At 36.6% G+C, this 24,884-nt stretch overlaps 1 protein-coding gene across 1 annotated transcript in view; it reads right to left on the bottom strand.

Annotated features, from left to right (window-relative positions):
• Positions 1-457: 457 nt before the first annotated feature.
• The window catches only part of LOC111861801 (paramyosin, long form), a 60,150-nt gene continuing 35,723 nt past the window's right edge, over positions 458-24,884 (bottom strand). Inside the window, exons 8-18 of the mRNA XM_023846661.2 lie at positions 23,641-23,839; positions 23,024-23,156; positions 21,731-21,947; positions 20,413-20,540; positions 17,876-17,988; positions 8,958-9,153; positions 5,913-6,041; positions 4,660-4,824; positions 3,487-3,693; positions 2,030-2,230; positions 458-1,648 (exon numbers count right to left, since the gene is read on the bottom strand). Of these exons, the coding sequence (XP_023702429.1) occupies positions 1,442-1,648; positions 2,030-2,230; positions 3,487-3,693; positions 4,660-4,824; positions 5,913-6,041; positions 8,958-9,153; positions 17,876-17,988; positions 20,413-20,540; positions 21,731-21,947; positions 23,024-23,156; positions 23,641-23,839 (1,895 nt within the window). The 3' untranslated portion in view covers positions 458-1,441. The remainder of the gene's footprint in view (positions 1,649-2,029; positions 2,231-3,486; positions 3,694-4,659; positions 4,825-5,912; positions 6,042-8,957; positions 9,154-17,875; positions 17,989-20,412; positions 20,541-21,730; positions 21,948-23,023; positions 23,157-23,640; positions 23,840-24,884) is intronic.

Below are 24,884 nucleotides of genomic sequence, written 5' to 3'. Positions count from 1 at the left end.
CAACAGAAAAAATTGGAGTCCAACAACAGTTTTTGCCAAGGAGTTAGAAGTTAATCAGTTGTAAGGTAGTTACTGGGAAACGACCAGTGACAGCAGACTGAAGAGACTTAGCATGTACTGTAGTGATTTGTAAAGTGTGAAAATTAGTGACAGTGTTAGAGTTACTTGTAGTTATGATCTGTAAGTGGTCAGTAAATCTAGTCTCCAATCCAGTACCTCATCAGTAGGCACTCATACACATGACAATACTATGCAGCCAGTTCTGTGCTAAATTCATTAAAATAAAACTTGTAAGAATATAATTCAACTAATGTAAGCAGCATTGGAAGTAAGGTTTACTTTATTCTGCCTATTCTGCTGTCTTTTTGGCTTTAGTTTCAGGAGTAAAGCTCTGGTGATCATTTAAGCATCTATGGAGGAAATCATCATAAAGCAAAATGAAAAAAAAAAAATGAAGTAATTTAAGCATGTGAACTTTATTACTGTAGTATAGTTTTCATTTTTAAATAGATTCATTTTCTTTTAGATTTTGATATATTTTAATAATACATTACACAGAGATATTTATTGTGCAGCTCTTCAGCCCTGTGAAGAAATCACTAAACAACACGTTACTTGAATCATTTTATTTTGCAACTTACTTGAAATGTTTCATATTGCACCTTATTTAAGAACTTTCCTTTGGCTAACATCTTATCAGCCTTTAGTCTTTCAAAAGCCGAACATAATAAAACATTGATTTCTGCTGCATAACAGCAGTCTTATGCTACTGATAATGTAATTTTTCTTTATCTTTCAGTGTAGACATTGCTTTCATACTGTGTTTGTCTTGTCCTGTCCAACCTCACCCAGCCTTGAGGTTACAGCAAGATACAGTATATTGTCATTTCTCTCATGTTCCAGCTGTCTTCCTAAATTCCCATGTCTCATACATATGCACAAAACACAGTGTTCCCACAATTTCTGCACTGTTATTTTTCTTTTAATTTTTGAAAATACATGTTATAGGTAAAATACAATAATAGTAATAATCTTTTAACAAACTATTAGAATCCTGAAATTGCCATAACTTCCTTGTTTTGGAAGTCTACTGTTTTACTTAATGAATTAAAATTTTAATAATAGCCTTGATTGGTTATTTATGCAGAAATAAGCTTGTAATCTACCATATTGAATGCAGGTCAGTTAAAACCCCTTGGAATTGGTGTAAGCTCATTTATTTACAAAATAAAACAGATTTCCATCATGTTTCTGCTGCTGCCATTAACAGTTTTCTTCTTAGGAAATGCTAATTTCCTACTCTTCATTTGAAATATGTCAGACTTGTCCTCGTGGAAGAGCAGTTCATATCTTCAGGACCCCACAACCTTGCATGTTGACTGTCCAGCCCTCTCCCCCCCCCCCCCCCCCCCCAATACCTGTTGTTCCCTTTTTGTTAAGTTTAGATTCCCTCTGTAGTGGCAGTTCTGTGGGTCTCCTGCACCAGGTAGACCTGGCTTCCAGGGACTGTGCTGGTAGTGACAAAGGTGCGGTGCTTGGCACGGATCAGTGAGAGGTTGCTTTCAGCGGTGTCAGCACGGTCCTCAGCTGCCTCAAGCTCCCGCTGGAAGCGACGCACACGTGTCACGCTCTGCTGTGACATGCCCTCCTGTAAAAACAAAATAATCCATCAATTCTGTATTCTGTTCCACATGACATTTGTAATGAATTGTTCCAATGACTGTATCTACAAACTAAGGACTACACATATGATACTGGTGTTTATGGTCTGCTAGTAGAAGTATTTCCCAGAATCCGAGGAAGTGGATGAATAATATACATTACAGTTGCCAATTGCAGACTTTAGCTATATACTGAAGTATGCAGGTTCATTAAAGAAACTGAAAGGAAAGTAACAAATTACATGCATGTGGACTCAAAGGAAATTTCCCGGTCTGAATAATATTTAGACTTATGATCCTAGAAATCATGACATATGTGAGCAGGGAAACTTGGTGTGCCTGTGTTATGACAGGCTGGATCAACTGACCTGTTCTTGTAGCTGCCTCTTGTAGATGCTGACCCTCTGGTTGAGCTTATCAAGGGATTCCTGGAGGAGGGAAACATTCTTCTGGTCTTCTTCTGACTGAATCAACACTTCCTTAACCTGGCGTTCCTTCTTGCGCAGAATTTTGAGTGTCTCAGCATGGCGACGCTTTTCTTCGTCAAGCTCCAGTTCCAAGTCACGTAACTACATTTATGTAATAGGATATGAGGCTTATGTAAGTAGAGTTCCCTAAGTAGTAGATGAGGTTTACATATGCCAAGTTTACTTAGGGTTGTGTGGCTTATGTGATAAGAGGGTTCACATAACAGGGTAGGGGCCTTATGCAGTGTTGTCACCTGGCAGGTTTACACTGGTTTAGTAGAACCTGTCATTAAAATTTTGGTAAACCACAGAATCAGTTACAAAATTGTCTAAGGCCTAAATGTAAAATGAATTTGAAACAATAATATAGCTATAAGAAATTGTTGAGCAGGCCAAGGCATTTAAGAAATAAAGCTGTCGAGCCTTATGAAGAAAAAGAAGAATATAGCTATTAAATATATAAAATACTGAGACACAAGATGAATTATATCTGCCATCTTATACAGCAACAGATGTAAAGAATAACTGTCTATGGGCAATATTCAGCATAAATTAAGGGGTTTGCTGTGGGCATATCTGTAAATATTTGTTGCATTGTGTTCTAATAGTACAGGCTTTTGTTGCCTTCCATTTCTTAACAGCAGGTATGTGAATTAGGTTATTTAGTATAGATTGAAGGACAAGGGTATGGAACTTCAGTTTATGACAGGTCATTACACTGATTCTGTTCAATATTACATGCCTATATATGATAAAAAATAGAATTAAAATACATTTTCTTCTCACATCATCCTGGAGAGCAACACTACTTGATATAAATGAACAAACATCTGACCAGCCTGTACTAACATCAAATATTGTCGTCATGCCTCTGCTTTGGTTACATGAAATCCATATTGTAAATGTACATTTGAAAGTTGTCAAGGGCCAAATATTTAAAACAGTGGCTTTATGTTGAGAGTACAAATGAAAAAAAGAAAATGGGATAAGTGGGTAAAAAAGAGTGAGACTGAAGCAAACGTATTACTAAATGGGGGTGACCCCACTGGGCCTATATGAATGAAGTTTACATAGTAGGATAAGAGGCTTTGTAAACAGAATTCAGAAAATAAATGTGAACAGATTACCACATTTTTTCCTCATATTTTACTTTTGATTGCCAAATAAGTATGGCAGTGAAAGGAAATTTCTTAAATGTTTTGACAAAACAATCACACAGTGGAGTGTAGGTAGATATAACTAATTTCCCGTGTAATTGCCCTACTTTACAGATAATACCCAACATAAGTATGGTGTACCCATTTTTAGGGGCTGTAAACCTTGTAGAATCAAGTGGTCTGTGAATGTGCTTAACTTACTCTGGCCTCCAGCTTGCTGATGATGCGCTTGCCACCAGCAATAGCATTGGCTTCCACTTCCTCCAGGCGCACAGACAGGTTCTTGACCTCAATCTCCAGGGACTTCTTGATAGCCTCAATCTTCACAATGCGCTCCTGTTCTTCATGCAGAATTTCAACAGTGTGCTTCAGTTCAATCTGAACACGCTGGTAGCGTTCATCGGCCGCCTGTGATTATAATGGTAAAGAAATGCTGAAGAACAAGCTAATGTGATGGTCAGACAGAGGAAAGGCCTCTTCATTATTAAATTAGATTAAATTATTTATTTTAAAGTATGGTTGAACATAGAAGACATAGCTCCCTAAGACATGAACTGGAGAGTCTGTTTCACACTGACTACAGCATCTCAGGAAAGCTGCGAGTTGGGACACATCAATTAGAGATCAGATTTAGTTAAATTTAGAACAGCATATATACTTTCCAGTAACCACAAATACATTAAGATGACTCCCTAGAAATTTCCTTTGCAATGAAACTGTGTAAGTTTCTGTGGTTTTGGACCAGTTGTATCACTGTTCAATTGCCTTCATATATGATTTTCCACAGTTTAAAGTCAAATCCATTGTCTCTTAGAAGGCACTAAATGGAGATTTTGCAAACAAAAAAAAGAGGCAAAAAATTCAGTGACAAACATACCAGTTTCTGACCATGGAAATCTAATTTCAATCTCATGTGGAATCTGATGAGAATAAAGTGGCAGTGGGTCAGGTCCCCCCCCTCCCCCCAACCTCAACCACAAAGCAATTTGTTTTTTGTATTTCCACCAGTGCTGTATACTTATCTGTCACTGCCATTATATCTACATTTAATCAGGCCAGAATTCAAATTATCACATGCAGTACTGTACTGGGGCTTCATCCCTGGCCTGGCCAGACTCAAAATAAGGATGTTTAGTTTCTCCAAGATTGCCAATATAAGTGCCTATGGAATTGTAAAAGAATTCTGTATTTCCAGTTTTGCAGGTTTGTTGGTTTTTTGTATGCTTTTTAATTAAAGAATTCATTGTATGAATGGAAATTCAACATTTGTCCCCCCTCCCCCCAATTTCTTCCTAATTTAGGAAGGTATGAGAATGTATCTAACATAGTTAATACTGTTATTTTTGATGCTGTAAGTTCTGAGTTTAAACATACCTTGAGTTCACGGGTGACCTCATCATAGTCCCCAGCTAGTGTGGCAAGCTCCTGTTCAACCTTGGACTTGGCAGATGCCAAATTGACATTGATTGTCGTCAGCTCATTTACTCGGCTGATGGCCTCTTCATACAGCTGTTCAGCAGTTCGCTTGGCCCGCAGCGCCTGTACATGCGACAAAATATTTTCAGCCCTTCTTCCATTCAAATCATTTACAGCAATACATGGGTCTCAGTTGTACCAATTCCTCACCTGTACCTAACAAGTACAGGTACAGACCTAACAGCGATACAGTTGGGAAATGTCCAATATGAAGATGTTGACCCAGCCCTTGACCCTTTATGCCATGTGGATTTGGACAGTGTTGGCAATATTTCAGAGGTACATGCTGCCTCCATCTTCAAGATCAAAATCAAGCCTGAGAATGGAGGCAGTATGTGCCTCTGAAACAGCAATGCTGACCACATCTGTATGGTGTAAAAACCCAAGAGTTGAATTAACATAAACACTGAACAAACCATGAAAGCCTAAAATCAGCACAATGATGCTTATTGTAACTGACGGTGTTTTGACATCTTTGAGTAAAATTATGAGAAACATCGATCTGTAACCAAAAGACAGATTTTTAGTTGTAAACTTATAAGAAGAATATTAGTTAAGAATCTGAAAGGCTAAAAGCTCCTGTTTTATAATCTCCATACAAGATACTGAGAAGGTTAATGATGGTGATTTAACTTATTCTTCCATGCTGTTCATTATACAGCCCTCTCACAGCCTGGTCTCAGACATGGGCATTCTCTGCAGAATGCAATGCTGTGCCAAGACAAGTTTTCTTTGTGAGAATTTAATCTGATATGGGACGTGACATGTTTGCCACTTCACTGAACTTTAGAAAAAATAAAGCAATTCGAACATAGCTGTGTGAGCAAAGTGACTAAATATGGTCTGAACAACTAAGGCCTGATTCCTGGTAGGGGCAAGGGTTTTTCTTTCCACCAACATGTCCAAATCAGGTCTTGGACTTACACAGCCTCCTGCCTGATAGGTATCAGGAGCTCCTTTCTTGGAGATAAAGAGGCTTGAGTACGAAGCTGACTGCTGCCTTCTATGGCAAGGTGCTTAGGTACAGGCAAAAATTTATCTGTACTTCTAGATAAAATTAAATAAATTAAAGGAAACTTGGACAGTTTTATAGGCAGATCCAAGCTGTTTACAGCAGACAATTGAAAATGTTGGCTGCTAGGAGAACGTACCGCCTCATAGTTTCCACGGACCTCCTCCAGCTCAGCAGTTATGGACTGAAGCTTGCGCTGGGCAATACCATATTGGTCCAAAGTCACCTGCAACTGACGCTGAACTTCATCGTAATGTGCCTGGAGCTCCTGCATAACAGAATTTGTTGGTTTTAATAATCATCAACATTATGGACTCATGTATTGATTGTATGCAGTCTTCATAGTGGGCAGTTTTTCTGACTACATGTTTATACAAGTTTGAAAATGTAAATATTTTTATGTTATGTTTTGATTAAATGTAACAGTACAATTAAGCCTATTACATTAATAATCATCTTTTAGTCACAAATATACAAATATTACATAAACTAAATTCAAATTGTATTAACATAATGATGCTTGCTGCAATTTTCTAAAAAGCCTGTGTTCTGTTGTTAGAAAATATTAATTATTTAGCAGTGCTCAGGAGATGCTTCTCCCCCAAGCCAATCAAATTTTTTATTTTCCTACATGTGTACCTGATTTTTTATTCATAACTGGAATGATAACTGTAATTAACTCTGCATATTGTAACACAATTTTATTTCTGTAAACATAAAGATTCTTTGTAATAATTCATCACAGTCAAAATTTGTCACTCTTGAGAATGCAGCATAAAGCTGCCCATTCATAAATGTGGGCTTAGCGCCTACTTTTTTTAAAGTTTGAGCTTGTGTGCTGCTGTCATTGAGTAGACAGCCTGATTGGAAACAGTTTTCTTTTGAGTATTTATGGTATATTTGCCCCAGAGCACTGAATGTTATTCTAAGAATGAATGCCATATTTCTTTGAAAAACCTCAGCTATTATTTTGTGATATATTACTGATGAAGACATCCATCGAATAATCTTTGAATGTTGTTTATGTTCCATAATAACATTAATATTGCTCCACCTTTCAATTTGTGTTTGTGTATTGTGTAGAAACTCCAGAGAGTGTCGTCATTGGTCCTAATGTAGTGTTCCTTAACTTCATCAGGAAGTTTTATCCAATATGTCATTTAATTCTAATGGCTTTTTGTTATAGATTTTAAATATGGTTTGTCAATAAATTAATAGGGTCACCAAAAAGATAATGCATACAGTATGTATCTATAGAAAATCAGTTATCTATTATTTGTAATAATTCTCCCAATATGTCATCTCCAAGTTCATGAAGTCAGTCTGCAGAAATATCTTTCATTGGACATTGTCTTCATATTTTCCTTACATTTAAGTAAACTTAACTGTGACCATATATCACTTTTCATATAAACTTCCTACAATTTCTCCTCGTGACTCTATGAATCCAAATCAACTGATGAAACATTTTGGTAATTGCTACTGTCTCAAAGGTGGTACCATATAATTAGTCTGTACCCATGTATGCCCAATGCTTTGCTTTAGTGTCTGTAAGCTGAGGTCTTCCAGCACCACTTCGATGAAATATTGCAGTACTAGTAAATGAATAATAAAATTCCTATTTTTGACTTACATGGTAAAAAGGCTGTTTTCTGAGATCTGAATGAAAATGTTCATCATTCCTTAACAAAAAGAAAAGAGTTAAGTCTTCTAAATAGTTTCGGTTTTGATGATATTTTGAACTAAAAATGTTTTCCCAGTAGTATTTGTGAATATAGCTGCTGCAATGTTTTATATGTCCACAGTTTGAACTACCTTATATAAATCTGTACTTATGCAGATAACATTCTATTCTGATGGTAAAACTTGCTCCCAAAATATATTCAAACATCCAATAGCATTTCATTTTTATGGTAAAACACTCCCAAAAAATGGTCCTGTCTCTTGGAATACAATGAGCAGAACATGCCATATTCTAAAAGTGTACATGTCAAACACATCCACATGAGAACCAAAATTTTTAAATATATACCTTCACACTGTTTTAACTCTCTACCTACAACACATGCCTAAAATATGATTGTGAATGTTTGAGCATTTGTTACTGTGGTAACATAAAATATAGAAAGCAAGCAGTGAATTTCAGAAGAATTTTGGAATAGGAGTGTTGTTATTGTTACAAAGTTCACCTACTGATAAGTTTAACTGAACCAAAAGAACATGAGTATTTATCAAGATAAAAACTAACAACACAACTTCTTAAGAAAACAAGTTAATTTTATACCTTTGCCATTCCAGAAAGTCATACCTTTCCCTTTAATAACAACTTAGAAAACCTGTAGACAAGCCTGGGTAAAAATTAGGATAAGATGCCAAGGAAAAGAAAAGCGATACTCTTATGATACACCAATTTAATAATGATGGCCTCTTGAAAGTCTCATGTTTGTATTGGATAAAATAGACAATACTTTTAAACATCTTGTATTTTAGTACTCAGCTGCAACTAAGCTGGAGTAAAATTTTTACAATTTGGGGACAAAAATAAACACCAATTAAAAAGTTAACCCTTCGGGTTCTCTTATTCCCCTTTTTTGGTGGTGAATTTAATGTTCATTACTTTTATGAAGGAAGGTGCCACATAGCCATATGTATCACCAGAAGAAAAGGCATTCATTATTACAGAAAGTGTTTCAAAATATATTGCAATACTAATAAAATATATGCCTTTGTATTATAACTGTGACAATTAGTTACTTATTATTTAACTTAAGTAATTCTTTGTGTTATCTGTTCTTTGAACTCCAGGTTGAAAATTTTAGCTCCAAATTTTATATGTATTTGCTGTAATTACTGCTATCTGCTATGTTTTCTGTTTTGGATTACTGGGTTTTTTAACTTTGACCATTGTCTGTTATTCTAAACTAGGATCTGTCTTCTTTCTCGGGTGAGGGGGTGGGAGACGCCTATTCTGTTGGATCACTAAGAAAGTACTAAAAGTGCAGAGATGTAGGTTAGTATTAGAGTTCAAACCCAAATGTTGCTGTTAATATAAAAAGAACACAACTCTTAGAATAATGATGACCAATTACTTGGATATGGGATTGAGCCTATATCTGAAACATATGGTGTATTAAATATAAGTCAGACAATGGACAATATAATTGCAGTGCTTGCTCATACTTACAGTAAGTGTGAGTGACTGCTTCTTGATAGTCTTCTGCAGTTCAATGTTGTTCTTGTTGGCAACATCCAGGGACATCTCTAGCTCAGTAATCTGGATCTGCAGCTTCTTTTTTATGCGTGTCACCTCAGTCTTCAGCTTAGTCTCTGCCTCCACAACACGAGCATTCAGCTGCTCAATTTCAATGCTGGTCTGCTTGCTGCAACACATTTGAACACAATTTTGTATTTGCTTGAAACAAATAATACATCTCACTCTGTTTACAGTGTTTTGTTCAGTACTATTCAACAGGAAATTTTATGAATTTCCCTCATTTCCTCCTAGAAAACCAATTTTATAATTGTACTGTCCTTGCACAGCTACATAATGGTTTGTTTGCTGACAAACTTTAGGACTGTTATGAATTTATATATCAGGTACCAGAGGAAAGAAGCCATCGTATCCTTGGCATCTGCTTTTAAAAACTGAGAAAAACCACAGACATTTTATCAGAATGACATGCTCTGTGTGCTCCTGAATATAAGTAGCACTAATATAGATTTAACCAATAACTTGGGCTATACTGCTACACTACACAGCAAGAAGTTGGTAACATGTTTTTAAGAATATTAATAAACTCCATGTGCAACATTTACAACACATCACACTCTTTCTTTATGCTTCACTGCACTATCACAGTAGTAATGTAAATACCTTTTTTCTTCAAAGTATTGTGATGTCTTCCTATTAAATCCCTTAAGTTCAACTTTCAGTTCATCCAAGGGTTGTGTTATGGAAGTTTCCTCTTTTTGTGTCTTCTGCCTCTGCTCCATGAAGCGTGTATGTTCTTCTGAGTCATGAGATGATAGTTCAGATCTGCGCTGGAAAGCCTTGATGTCAATCCCTGTATTTGAGGAGATATTTCTCAAACTTTCAGCCAATATATGTGCCTCAATCCCTTTGGCTGATTTTCCTCGTAGAAACTCCTGAGCAAACTTGTGTGCATCTGTGAAGTTCTCACCCTCTAGAAGAAGTCCTTCTTCATCCATGTCTTGTATTCTGCCTTGGCTCTTCACCCTTTTCAGTGTCACTTGTTTGATGTGTTTTGTTACTAATGATGCAGATGCAGATTTCGAAATTGAAAAGTTTGTTCTTTTCGCTATTTTATTTTTTTTCAAATCTTCCTTAGCCTGCTTCTCTGCTTTCTCAGCTAGTTTATGAATGTCCTGTTCTGTATATGATCGAACAAGATTTCTGGAACTGTAACGGTCAAGTCCTCTTTCGTTATTCCAAGGCAGATGAGGATATTCCTTTGGCTTTAATTTCTTTTCCTTATTGTCTAGATATTCTATCATAGGCTGGTAGAAGTTGAAGGCATAGCCATAGTTGTCTGCATACAAGTGTGTAGGCGGCTTCTGCCATCCCCTAAAGACTGAGACTTCACTAGAGGCTGGCATCCTTGTATTCAGAGGATTGGTAAACTAATTTTAAACCCTCAACAAAAGAGCAGAGCCCTAAATTCTTTAATCAACAGAATTAGACAAGACCTCTTTCTTCGATATAAAATGTTCACTGTCAGTCTGGGCTGATGCACTTTGGCATCTTGACAGTCCTGTATTGAGCCCAGAACTGTGTTGTTCTGAAGGCTGATGAAGTCTGCCCCACTCAAGAGGAGCTAGTATTATATAAAGCAAGTCTGGGTGCCTGCCTTGCCTGCACTATTTATAGCAGGACTCTTGAGCTGAAGATAGATGTGTTACCACTTTAAGTGTCCTCTCATTACAGCATGCTCAGCTGATTGCATTTCAGACATCAAGGACAAAGGCAAGCACTATTGCCTGCAGTTGAGATCAGTGTTGATGTGTTACCATTGCTCCCCTGTTACAGCACAGTTTCATAATTTTTTTTTTTATTTAATTTGGATGTTCCCAAATTAAAACTTTTCATGCATTCTGGTTTCATTAGTTGATAACACTAATATGAGTGCTTTATCATTAAGACTGTTTATCCCCCCCCACACACACACTACTGTAACATCCTTTACTTAGATGGATGCTTTAAAATAATTGATGAGTGAATTCAGATTTTGTTTCCTCTAATTCTTTTTCAAGATATTAGCATGACATGCATCATATTGGTACAAGAAATATTTATAGTAAATACTGAAGATCATTATCCCTAAAGAAGCGAGGGCCTGCTTAAAGGACTGCATTGTGTCTTTATCTGATAATCTGTTCTGTAGCTGTTGTCATTAATGTGATGGTTTCTTAATGAGACATTGCTGCCAAATTATGAGATGATTTAATTTTCGACAGGTTTAACATTGTAATGGGAGCACATAAAATGCTGTTCTTATGATGGACTACTGAACTGAGGGAAAATAGTTCTACTGCAGTATATTGTGCTGATCTGTAGCTTCTGGTGTGATTCATTTTCACTACTACTTTAATAGAATACTGATCAGGTAAGTGACATGACTACAATGTGCTGATTTGAAGCTCATCTCCATGGACTTGTTATTTTGTAAATCACAAATAAAATATGTTAACAATATAGAACTCCAATCTCATTTGTTTTCTTGTTTGAATTTTTTAACACTGTCATTCGTGCTATAAGCTGGAAAGAATTTTAAGTTCTGACACACTGCAAGTTAGAAAATTCACGGTTTTTTAGTTTGGATTAAGTCATTATATCACTATCATCTCATATTTTTTGGAGGTGGGGAAGTTCTACATATGTATGTGTTTTCCTCTTGAATTAGATATGCAAGTATGAAAGCATTTTTGACATTATTTCAACAGGCTTCATGTTAACAAGTTGTTTGCAATTCTTTGAATTTTAATGATTTATCCTGTCTTCTGAATTGTCATATGCAAGTTCACTTAAATGTGATGACTGCTAGCTTAAAGTTCTTTGCTCTCCCTTGAAGATGACCATCAACTTTCAGTCATGCTATCTGCTTGTATGGGTGATTTACCTACTGTTAGTGTAAATCTAATATATCAATTCCCTGACTTTAAACAAACAAGACACAAGCTTCATACATGTACAATAGTTGAATAAAAAGCAGATATTTTTATTTAGCTTAACTGGGTCTTATCATTTTGACCCTGAAAAGTAAGCATTTCTTATCCCATTAATTCTTTAAGAAAGAAATACATTGGAAGAATGACTTAAAATTATTATAATTATAAATATTCTTAAAAATGCATTTATTGACAAATAGTAAATATGGAATAATTTTACTCAGTGCATTTGAATTATATTCAGAATTAGTTGTGAAATAATTAATTTAAAATACTGTAGAATAAATACATATGTTTAAAATGATTCCCACTTGAAAAACGTGGAGTCATGTGTCATATGTTCTAAAGATACAGAATACCATTGAAATAATATTGTAGGCCTTGGCAGTAATATTTGACGTCTTGTCAGCAACTTAATGTAGAAATACAGAAGATGATGTGATACAAGTTTAACAATCACTTTGTGGAAAATATATAAAGTATCAGGAAGACGGGTAATTTCTTTAGAATACATAGAATCTATCCCAGCATGAGCTAAATGAAGATTTAAGGTAACAATTGTAAATAATAGAGTAGTATATAAATTATTCTTTTATGATCATTCAGTCTCAGAAATAACCAATTCATGCTTACATATCAAGAATTGACAGAATTAGTTCTCTATATATAACTCTGCATACGCAATTCATGCCTCTAACGTCATCACCCCCACTCATTCCGGTATGAACAGATTGCCAGTTGGCACCATAAATGAACTTGCTTGACATCAGCAGCAAACAGCACTACAAAACCCTTCACTCCAAAGTAAGTGTTATGTTTGTATAGAGAACTGAAGGCCAATTATTGGATTGGAGTCTCATGTTTAAGAATCTTCTACTGGATTGACCTACTGTTCATTTCATTATATTGTAGCATGTACAGCCATTGCTATGCAATGAGATAGGTGACTAAAAACACCCATTGCTGGGGTAGCAGATTATTAATAAATGATGTTACACAACTTGTTTCTAGGCAACAGAACGGTAAACACGTTCCTACGGCAATGAATATGCACACAACAATAAAGTTATTTTTAAAAATTATGTTTTCTAGTCAGTCCATGCAAAGAGGAACACAAATGCGGCAACCTAATCAGCTGAGATTTGAGTTTTGCAAGGCAGGCTGAGAAGACATGGCAATATAGTTAAATTGTCAGTTGAAATTCAGCCTGTGATGAGAAAATTATGAGGCTGGCATGAAATGGCTGTCAGCATGGGACATAGTTGAGGTTTGGCAGTTCAGTTGAGGTCCACAAGGGAGGCTGAGGAAAGATGACACTATAGTTGAATGAGTTGGGTTGAGTTCTGTACGGGTGACTGTGACAAGAGAACTTGAGTGCAGGAAGCTGAAGAATCTCCCCTGTTTGGAGCCGTTGCCGGGAAATGTCTAGTGAAGACTGAGAAGACTTAGCATGTGCTAGTGATTTGTAAAATGTGGAGAACAGTAATAGTGCTGTAATTATTTGTAGTTCTGAGTGGTGTATACAAGTGGTCAGTAAATCTAAACCCTGTCTATAGTCGCACCCCTGAAGCATGACATTCTGGTGTCAAAAGTGGAATTTGATCATTTTACTGCCACACTGTGGAAATGGAACAAATGATGGCACACCTACGGGAAGATATGAGAGCCAACCAAGCAAAAACGGACACCGACAATATACTTATTTGAAGAAAGCAATCTTCTGGAATGTGGCGCCATGTAGATATTGTGTTAACCGACGTTTCGAAGGAACGTATCACCTCCATCTTCAGGGTAGAAGAAAAAAGAAGAAAATCCGCAAGTGAAGAACCAGTGTGAGCAGGTGCAAATAGACTATTGTCAACATCCCAGAAGACTGCTTTCTTCATAGTCACTTCTGTGAAAATCTCGAATCTTGCACAATATACTTATTTGTTTGTAACAGAAAACTGCTGCATGCAGTAACTGTTTTCAAAATGCTAGTAGCCTAATATTTTGTTTGCCTTAACCCTGCAAAACAGCAGCATCTGAGGACTAGTGTTCTATGTCACATGTTATGCAGTGCAAATAATACTCTAATAATTATTATTATTATAACATCCTTACTTAGATATTTACAATATAAAATTACACTTTTATGTATTATTAAAAACTGGGGCATTATAACCTTCACAAATAAAAGTTATGCATGAGGCAATATGAAATCATATAAGTTGCTAGAAACATCCCATATTCATTGTCATATATTTCAGTTTAAACTAAAACTAATATAAGATTCATCGTATTTTCTAGTAAAACCTCCTTTCCTCTAGATAACAGGCTTGTTTACTTATTATTCTTCATCTTTAACTTGACCTTGGAAGGTTTCTTTTTTGTCTAGCCATATAAAATATATATAATTTAGTGCCAACTATAATTTGCCGACTGATATAACTTAAGCTATGAAATATCAGTTCAGAAAAAATTATAATAGTGTTAACTGTATACAGCTAATAAAGAAATCACTGAATTCCTTTATAAAACATATATACTAATTGTTTAATTTTCAAAATATAGTAAATTATCAAAATGCATAGTTAGTTTCACTACTACTGAATATTAATTATCATGATTCACATGGCTCTTCTAATGACAGAAAGCAACTTTCATCTTTAATTTCAATTCATTTAATTAATTTTGAAATTTTCAAATTATAAACACACCATTATCTTCTCAAGTATTAATCCTACATGTGTGTTGTGAACTTAAGCAATCTCCTCCCAAAGATTCCTAAGTATTTCTTTAATTTTTTAGTTTTTAATACAGTTTACACACATACATCTACATAGTACTAGAGTACTACAGGTTTCTTGTCATAGGATATCCTATTTATATATTTTAAAGAAACTACCTGGTTTCCTGTCATTCTGCCCTGTGGAGTTAAAAAGGTAAAGTTGTCCCTGTGTTTAAGTAATTAAGCACTATGCCATTAAAGCATATGGGGGAGTGGATGAACAGATCCACATTTTCTTGACCTTGGCACAAGCCGGAGGTGAGTGGTCAGCTTCACGCCCCTGCTGCTCTCCCCCCATGGAAAGAGCCCCCGGTACCCATTGGATAGGAGGCTGGGTGGGCCCCAGAACCAGTCTGGACGACATAGAGAAGAGGAAATTCTTGACCCTACTGGGGCTCAAAGTTCCAACCCCTCGGTCATCCAGCATGTAGCCAGTCGCTATACTGACTATGTTATCCCGGCTGTTTTTAATTCTTTCTATCAGTTGTGTTTGGCAGACCTTTTTCATAAAAATTTGTCACAGTGTTTTGATATAGTAAGTAAGAACATCAATTATACATTTATTAAGTTCCCTGAGTTTCTTAATAAGTTAATAAGAAGAATATCTTTTGTGAAACTGAACCTCCATATCACAGATTACTGTTTTGCATTTTTAGAATCACAACACAAATACTTGTGACTTCACAAGAGAGACAGTTATTTACCATGAGATGCTTTAAAATGACATTTCAACAAGCAATAAAAATCCAAAGCCACTGTCACATATTGGCTGCCTCTTGGAACTATTTGTGAGAAAAATTTCCATTGTTTTTTTTTTTGTTTTTGTATATTGTGAGAACACCTGACCCAACAGGGTCACCGCATAAATGCTGGAATTTGAATGAGTTAAATTGACACCAGAATTTATTTCTTGTAAACATACCAAGGTTACACATGCAGGCTCAGTGTCCTTGATTAGCAAGCTGCCCTGATGAAGTGATTTTTCATAAGTGACTTTATTATATGGAATATATTTACGAGCTTTCACTTTGCCACAATTTTTGCCCACATTAGATCATTCTCGTTGAGTTCCTTTATAATAAGTAGAATCATTCTTTAATCTGTTGAGACAAACTGTAGAATTTTATCAATAAAATTTGCTGGTCTTTCTCTGTACCATTATATGTGTATTTTAATTTAAGTTGTTTAACAGTGAACCTTAAATTACAGTAAATCTTTGATTGTATGGGCTGCTGAATTATGGGGAAGTACAAAAAAAAAAGAGACAGGAAATCTGAAGAAAAATATAGTCTAAAGATACTCATATGATCTATAGGCTGCTTTTTCATGAATGGGTAAATATACAGGATGTTAAAATAAGGGTTACAGGCTTTAAGGGTATATAGTATTCACAGAAATGAGAAAAAATTCCGAGGCAATGTATGTCCAAAGAACAATGCCTGCTGAGATCTGAGTGATATCTACAGTAGATGCTTAATGTGAGTCCCACACATTTCAACACAATTTTAGCTCTTCATCACACACAGGTTCACAATTTGTTGAAAATTCCTGGTTTCACACAAATCTCATGACAGGCATTCTGTACTCTCTGATGTAATACCTTTAAGTCATTGATCAGCACTGTATACACCAAGGTCTTTAGGTATCCCCACATCCAAAAATCCAGAGGATTAAGGTCATGGGATCATGCAGGCCAGTAGACTGGGCCTCCACATCCCATCCACTCTTTGCCAGAAATCTGGTGTAGGTGCTCTCTGACAGTGGGGAGAAAATGAGGTGGTGCTCTATCATGCATGAACTACATGTTGTTGATGAAGAGGCACATTTCCCAGAGTGCTGGTAAATCATTCACAAAAGAGAGAGAGAAGAAAAATGGTATGTTGCACCTGTTAGTCGGTTAGGTAACACAACTGGTCGTAAGAGTTGATGTCATGGTGGTGTGGGAATTGCCATCAATCCAGACATGGCCATTACGGAATTTCACAGTCCTGTCCCTTGTGAATCCCTCCTCATCAGCAAACAGGATATTAGCAACAAACTGTGCACTTACAATGCATTTTTATTGGAAAAACACCACCCTTGCACAATGATCAGGAGGAGTGAGGATTTGCACCCACTGGATGTATTGTAAGTAAAGTGATTGTTCACAGAGAATTCTCCATCCAAGGCGAACACTGATACTTCAGCAGCTACAGTTCTTCGCACACCGGTACTGAGATCTTCCTCCACCCTTCTCAGTATGTGAACTTCCATATCAGGAGTTTGAACTCATCGAGGCCCTCCACAATCTGACACCCATGGAGCAAAGGACCCAGATTCACTGAGTCACTGGTGAAATTTGGTGACTAATTTGTGGAATGAGGTTCTATATTGTGGTTAATGTTTTGTGTAGAGGCAAAATGCTGCCCAAGAATTTTCAGTGGTACAGCTGTACATGAAATAAATGTCTCCCATTTCCCATGCAGGGTAATAAAATTCATTACAAAACCACTAAACAAATTTAAAATCACCAAGTATTGCTGATTTTCCATTAGTAATAGGTAAGTAGTGTTCCTAGTGAGTACACTGGGACAGTCACATTACATGCAGACATATATGACATTCACTGACCTTCTCTTAATGCATACTACAGTGTTATCCTAGTATCCAGTCAAATGCAAAACTCGCCCATATCTCAGCAAACACTGATTTCTGGACATATGTTGACTGGGACACTTTTGCTCATTTAAGTGAGTACTATATGCCCTTAAAGCATGTAACTCTTTTTTTTTAACACTGTATGCATAATTACTATAAGCATCCTACCTCCCACTGAAATCAGAAGTATTACAATATTTTACTGTAGGTAACTGCTTATATTCTTCCCTGCATATTGCCTTTGCACCTCTCTCCCACTTTTCATCCCCTTTTCACACTTTGCTACATTGTCACATATTGTCATTGTCTTCTTAGGTTTGGCTCCAATATTACGATCATGCCTTGAATTATGTTTCTGTAAGGGACACAACATTTGGAGGTAAAATTTAGCAGATATTAGGACCTGTTTTTCTCTTACTCAGTATAGGTAATGTGCTCATAATTAAGAGTTCACTGCATATAATCACTTTCCAAAACTCTTGTCATACTTATTAAATTTGTTTACTCACCGAATTGCTTCAATCTCTTCATCCTTTTCAGCCAGTCGCTTTTCAGCTTCATGGCGGAAGTTACTCAGTTCAGCTGACAGGCGCTGAGCACGCTGCTCCTCAGCTTTGCGGCCCTGTAACCCACAAAACATGTCAATCTTAGGCCCTGCCGACCAGTAAACACACAGCATAAAGATCAGTTCATGTACTCATGCTGTATGTAGAAAAGAGCTTTGTCAAAGTGATAAGCACATTGGAAAACAAATATTTTTATCAATACAGTGTGGTAAAAGGCAAAGCTGTATTCCCGTAAGAGGCTGTGGAGGCCCATAGGGTTGCGAGATATTGAGGCTCCTGCATTTTCTAGACAATTGACTCACAGATGGCGGTGAGGTTGTCAGTTTTACCCATTGACCAGCTGCCCTTTACCCCCAGGAAGATACCTGGAATTCATTTGTGTTAGAGGCTAGGTGACCCCAAGTAAATAGTGATGCTGGAAGGATTATATCAATTGAAAAATCCAATGATCTCATTGTGAATTGAACCTGTGACCTTCTGGCTTGTAACATAGTGTGTCAACCAACTATGCTATCACTTGCCTCCACACTACTGATGGAAATATTTGTTTTCCAATCTATTAGACATATCATGGACACAGGTTTAGAGAGGCATATCTTTGCTAAATAGATTGCAACACTGTTTTATTCCTCTCTGTGAAATGTTATTAATTATGAAATGATGAACACATACTCATACATACATGTTAGCTTGTTTCCATCTTGTGAGATTTGAGGTTCCCACGACACTGAATAAAAATATTACTGTGTTCTAGGATGTAATGAAATGTGGTATGCCAGAAAGGTACAAAAGTTTCATAGATCTGCTACTATCGTCTTCATCTGCTAAGATGGAGCCAGCAGGAACATTGGCACCTCTCTGCGATAGTACATAGCACCGTATTTCAGAACATAGCAGTCTTCACATTTTCGCTTGGTTCTCATTTAGAATAAGTGGAATCACACGACTGGAAGTATAGTAATATGTATATTTATATTATTTTATATTATACTTAAATGAAAGGTAAAGAAAAATATATTTAGACATGTGTCCATATGTCAGGGCTTCTTGATCTTGCCAGAGTAAACAGATGCTGCTGTGTTTTAATAGATATCCATTTTGAAATACATGTTTGACTCACAATCTGTAGTTTATACTGAATACCTTTTTCAAAAGGCTTTGGACATTGCTGATGGGTATTAAGATAATTAGGTAAGTTGTTATCGTGGTTTGTTTTGGGTACTGGGTATCCAAGAACTATTTTGAGAAACTGACAGTTAATCCTCAGTTATAATAACTATCAAATAGGTTTGATTCAGAGTCAAAAATATGTGGTATGAAATGTTCTGAACTAATTTATCCTATTTGCTCATATCTGTATTTACTTAAGTATGTATGAGTGAAATTGCCAAGGTATGAGGAATGGTGATTTTCATTAAACAGATTCATACATGCAGTCCATTTGTGATGAACTATTAGGAATTCCTCTATATAGTACTAAAATAAGTGATAGAGTTTACTACTGAACTAATTGACTTTCTTACTGCATAACAAACCACGTTCAAAGTCAGAGATAAAGCCCCCAGCTTATGACTGAATGCTAATGTACTGCCTGCTCAGGATTCTCACACACCTCAGGAGGCAGTGATAGATGAATATAGAGCAATGGCGGAATAATGATTACCAAAGGAAAATAAAATGAATTCAGAGAAAAAGCTTCTCCAGAGCCATTTTGTCCATCATAAATCTCACATGAACCCAAGGGTGAACCTGGCCTTCCACAGTGAGATGCCAGGGCCTGACTTAAGTGAGCTGAATAATTTTGATGAACAGCAGACATATACTCTAATTTATAACTTTTCACTTAGAAAGAGTATGTGTCTTTGTAGGTCTGTTAAGGATTAATGATCTCTACTACTGCAAATCGTTCAGCACTTAAGGCTGACAGTCTTACTGCCATCTGTGAGCCAGTTGTCTAGATAATGTGGGACCCTCAACATCTCACAATCCTATGGGCCTCCATGGCCTGTTACAGGGACAGCTAAATGGATAGTAAATGGTCTCAAATATGATTATATCATAATACATATTTTAACATATTTGGGTCCATTACAGGTTTATAATGCATATGTAGACGAGGTTTCTGTAGAATATAAAGAAATGAACATGAAAGAACAAAATCCTAAGCAACATAACATATAATAAAAAATTATAAATGCAACAAGAATATTTGGACAAATTAAAGATACAGTGGTATGAACATGTATTATGCATAGATGGTCCTAGGATTTCCTTTGAGAGCATAAGAAATGAATATAACAAATAATCAATCACTGGGAAAGCAAGATATACTAGTGACAGTAGAAAAAGTATGGGTACAGATACGTACATAAAGGGCATACCCTACTCAGATGGAAACATCAGTGGACAATGATAATGCATAAGTATCTTGTTCTGGGTTAAGGTTACAAGCATGATTCCCATTCCCACTAGACACTTACAGCCTCAGCCTCTTTATAGGCAGCTGTTAGCTCCTCCCTCTCATTCTCCAGGCGGCGCAGCTCAATCTCCAACTCGTGGAAACGGCGGTTAAGATCAGCCAGTTGGTTCCTTGCATCATGCAGGTCATCTGAAGTGAATAATCAGTGATATTAACTGGGGAAGAGCTCTACAGTTCTGGAAAATGTGTCTTACTCATGTATTCTAGAATGTTTTCTGCAACACCATTCTGAATGGACTGACTTCAATTTTTAAGAGGACTTCTTAAATAATTTCAGTAAAATGTAGTACACAAGCTGAATTTTAACATGTCAAGGCACTTTTTTTTTTCATTTTCCATCTATGTCTAATAAGTAGCACTGGAAACCTGTGTTCCCTTCTAATTCCACTGCTAGGTTAAACATTTATCCAATCTTTAGAAGTCAAAATCCCTGATTTTTTCCCCTCAATTTTGTGGACAAAACCCATGCATGTGCATTCAGATACTCTGATACAAAATAATGTAATTTAATCTGCTTTGTCCATTTACCTAAATTGTATCCCTCTAGGTCAAATATAATTTTTGCAGAATTTTAAATGAAAGTGTTGACATGTATGACTTACGATGCTATGCCATGCTGGTGGATTGAAAACACTGATATAATGCCATTCAAGTGTAAGTCCATATTTATAGAAGCGTAGATTACTTACTTTACAATTTGTCACATAAACAGTAACAGGGTCACACATAAGATGGGAAGTGCTACAGTCTTGAAGCCTGAGTGGTGGGGTTCACCAATGGTTCAAGAGGAGAACTACCAGGTAAGTAACTCTGTGTTGAGAGAAGGCATAGGGGAAGAGAAGGAGAATAGCAACAATAGGTGGATGAATGGATGGATGGATGGACAGAGAGACAGCCAGGCAGGCAGGTGGGGGGCGAGAGAGGTAGGTAGGTAGACAGGCAGATAGATGGGGCACTGAGCTTTATATTTTAGAAAAAAAAAGGAGCAAGCAAAAAGGTAAAAACTTTTTCTTTAAGAACAGGAAGAGCTGTACTTCCACTCCCTCATATATCTTCATACCATATAGATTAATTAAATATAGTAAACTTGGGTAAACATAATTCATCTTTACACTTTAATAGAAGAAATGTATATATTGTAATGTGGATGACACAACAGGAAGGAGTGGGAGTATATGACGTCATGTGACCCCTACTTCCTGTTGCTCCATCCACGTTACAATATGTTTAACAGTTACAGTGAATGACCCTGGTGTGGAGATATGAAAAAACAAACAGCAGTTTGTTTACAAAATTGCCAGTTCTTTACTACCACTTACCTGATAGCTTCTTGTTCTCCCTGGTGAGGGCATCCTTCTGTTCACGGGTCTTGTCCAACTCATGTGTGATGCGTTGGATTTCAGTGATCTTAGTGCGCAAGTCACGCTGAGATGTCTCATACAGGACAACGGTCTCATCCAGTCGGGTCTTGATGTCAATGTTGACCTTCTCCAGATGCTCAACACGCTTCTGCAGCTCACGGGCAGTGTTGTTAGCCTGTGCAGTTTGAGTATTTGTCTTTACATGTATTCAACTGGTTTTGTTTTCTGATAAATTAGGACTTGTTAGCGCCACCTGACTGCAGTTTCATGTGACAACCCACAACTAATAAGCACAATAGATCACTGTAGGTTGTGGTGCAAGGGCCGAGAAGGCCCACCCCTTATACATTCATTCATTCATTCAATTTATAATGCCGTTACATCTCCTTAGATATCAAGTTACTTAGTAGATGCAAGGAGTACGATATGAACCATTCATTCTGCACAACAAGGGAATCTCAATGCAAGAATATGTTCAAAAAACACACAAAAATAATATAAAAAACTCAAAGGAAACAAATCATACTACCTCCACTTCTTTTATTCATATGAAACACAATATTATGCAGTTCTGTGGTGATGATAACAGATTACATTAAAAAACGGAGAACTTTAAAACTAATTTGTTTTTTTATATAACACATTCCACACAAGTGAAATAAACACATCATGGGTCACTTTCAAGAAAAAAAGTTAATTTATTCTGCTTGGCAAAGTTATTTGATTTCGAGCATATCTAATAATTATATTTTTATTTACTAGTTAAAGAACAATACTGCTACTATTGCTTACATTTCAGGACTATATATAATGTGTCTTGTAATGTTGAAATTCTGAAATTTATAATTCATGAGACATTATATTTAATGGTATGATATATTTTCTACTGAGTGTGACTAATGAAGGAAGTTGTCCTCTTTTCGCTTTTCAGGATTCTAGAATGTATGCACTGAGAAAGTAAAAGTTAATTAATATTTATTCGACATTCTAGTTTCAGTGACATGTGGGTAAAATGAAAAGAATGACATCATTCTACCATTCCATTCCACATAATTTAGCATCACCATATAAAATGAGAATCATTACACTGTGCAGCTACTGAGCCAACTTCCCATCTTTCAGTGAGCCATTCTGATGGCTTGAATGGAGATAATGTTTGATGTGCTTTTAAAAAGAAATTTAACTGTGCTCACAAGCTTCATTTGTAGACAAATTTTGGGCTATTTCTGTATGAATGATACTGCAGCTTACCTTCTCCAGGTCAATGATGAGGACTTCAACCTCACTCTGGAGGCGAGACTTCTGCTTCTCCAGATTGTTGATCTTGACCAACAGAGTCTCAATCTGCTCCTCCTGCTCCTGTAGGCGAGCAGTGAACTTGCGGCTACAATGTGGATTAAATATATTAATCCCAAGACTCTGGTAAATTGTTCAGATTTGAAAAATCACAGACATGCGGTGCGGTAGACACTTGTCATACTGTAGCTTCATGCAGCATTACAGCATTTGCTATACTAACCTAGTCTTCCTAAACAATAACAGTATAATATTTCCCATAGACTAAAGCTCATGTCCATGACATTCTTTAAGTCATACATGCCCCCCAGGTAGTGCAAAATGAGCAACAAACATGGCAAAGCTTCCCAAAAGAAGATGCAACAAAGCAAGAACTTGAGTGCTCTCTGGTGGGAACCAAGAAGCAAATGGGTTAAATGATCCCAAATGCAGCCATTGGAAACCAACCAACCAAAGCTACACTCAGATTAAATGGAGTCACATGCTATAATCCTTATAGTAGTGTGAGGATCTCAAATCTCATGAGTTTTTCAGAGTCAAATATTGTACTGATGCCTAACAGTAATGCTTACCGGATTTCCTCAACTTCTTCAGCACGTGCAGCAGCCTCACCCTCATACTTAGAGCGCCAGGTCTGTACCTCACCATTGGCACGAGTCAGCTGTCGCTCTAGGTCCAAGCGGGCCTCAGTCTCTTCCTCCAGCTGTACACGCACTGACTCAAGCTCAATCTCCACCTGGTGCAAGCTTGCCTCCAGAGTTGTGCNTGTGTCTCTTGCTATGGGTCAGAGACTTGTCATCATGATTAGGAACTCTTATCACAGATTCTCATTATGTGGAGGTAAATAAATTGTTGATAGTGGGTTGAACCACTGATGTTTCTAAAATAACATTACCTATTTCTAGCAGTTTATAGACCTGTAAATTTTTCCACTCATTTGCATCTTTACCTCCCTCCTTTAATCCCAAGCTTCAGAATTCTACAAGAAAACTGCTCTACCCTCTGCATTTGAAACTCCATTATTACATTCTTACTCTTACATTGAAAACAGAGTCTGTCCAAGATGAACCAAAAAATCAGAAATGTTGAAATGTCTGACCAGTTAGCACCACAGGAAAGAACATATTTGGCATTTAAAAATACTGAATATCAACAGTGGACAAAGGCACAGAAGTGGTCTGCTCTTTCATATATTTTAAATACTGTAATTACATATCAATTTATAACAGCCAGAAAGAGAAACCTTAAATGCTGGGAATAAGAAATGGACAAACAGTCCGGTGATTAACATGAAGATGAAGGAACTAATTACTAATGATCTGAAAAATTACAAATTATGCCAAGCTAACCTGAGCCAATGGTGATACAAGCATAAATATGCTGTGTGCAACCTCATGTTTAATGAAGAAAAGTAAACTAATATAAAATATTCTGGCAGGGGCTATAAGATGGTGAGTGGGACCTACTTGAAGTTAATGATACGATAGGTTGGAAACACCTGTCGTTTTGGATAAGGAACAGCAAATTAAATAACCTGACTTACATCATTCTCTTTCCAAATTGAAAGGTACTTGTCCACAGTATTGAATACCGAACATGCAGTGCAGTTAATGACGTTAACTAAATTTGGTGTAAGAAAATAAACCACAAAGTGTATGAGAAGAAATGTAACATTTCATATCCTTTTCCTGGCTGGAAACTGTACAGTCAGCACCCCAGCTAATGGAAACTGACTATAATTCAGTATACTGCTGCAGAAGTTAAATTGCTGTTCAACACCTCTAGTGACTGAAAAACATAAAAAGACTTTTGTTCT

The sequence above is a fragment of the Cryptotermes secundus genome, unplaced genomic scaffold (assembly GCF_002891405.2).
Source record: "Cryptotermes secundus unplaced genomic scaffold, Csec_1.0 scaffold598, whole genome shotgun sequence".
Lineage (NCBI taxonomy): Eukaryota > Metazoa > Arthropoda > Insecta > Blattodea > Kalotermitidae > Cryptotermes > Cryptotermes secundus.
The sequence above is the reverse complement of the archived record's forward strand: the minus strand, read 5'-3'. Positions and strand labels throughout refer to the sequence as shown.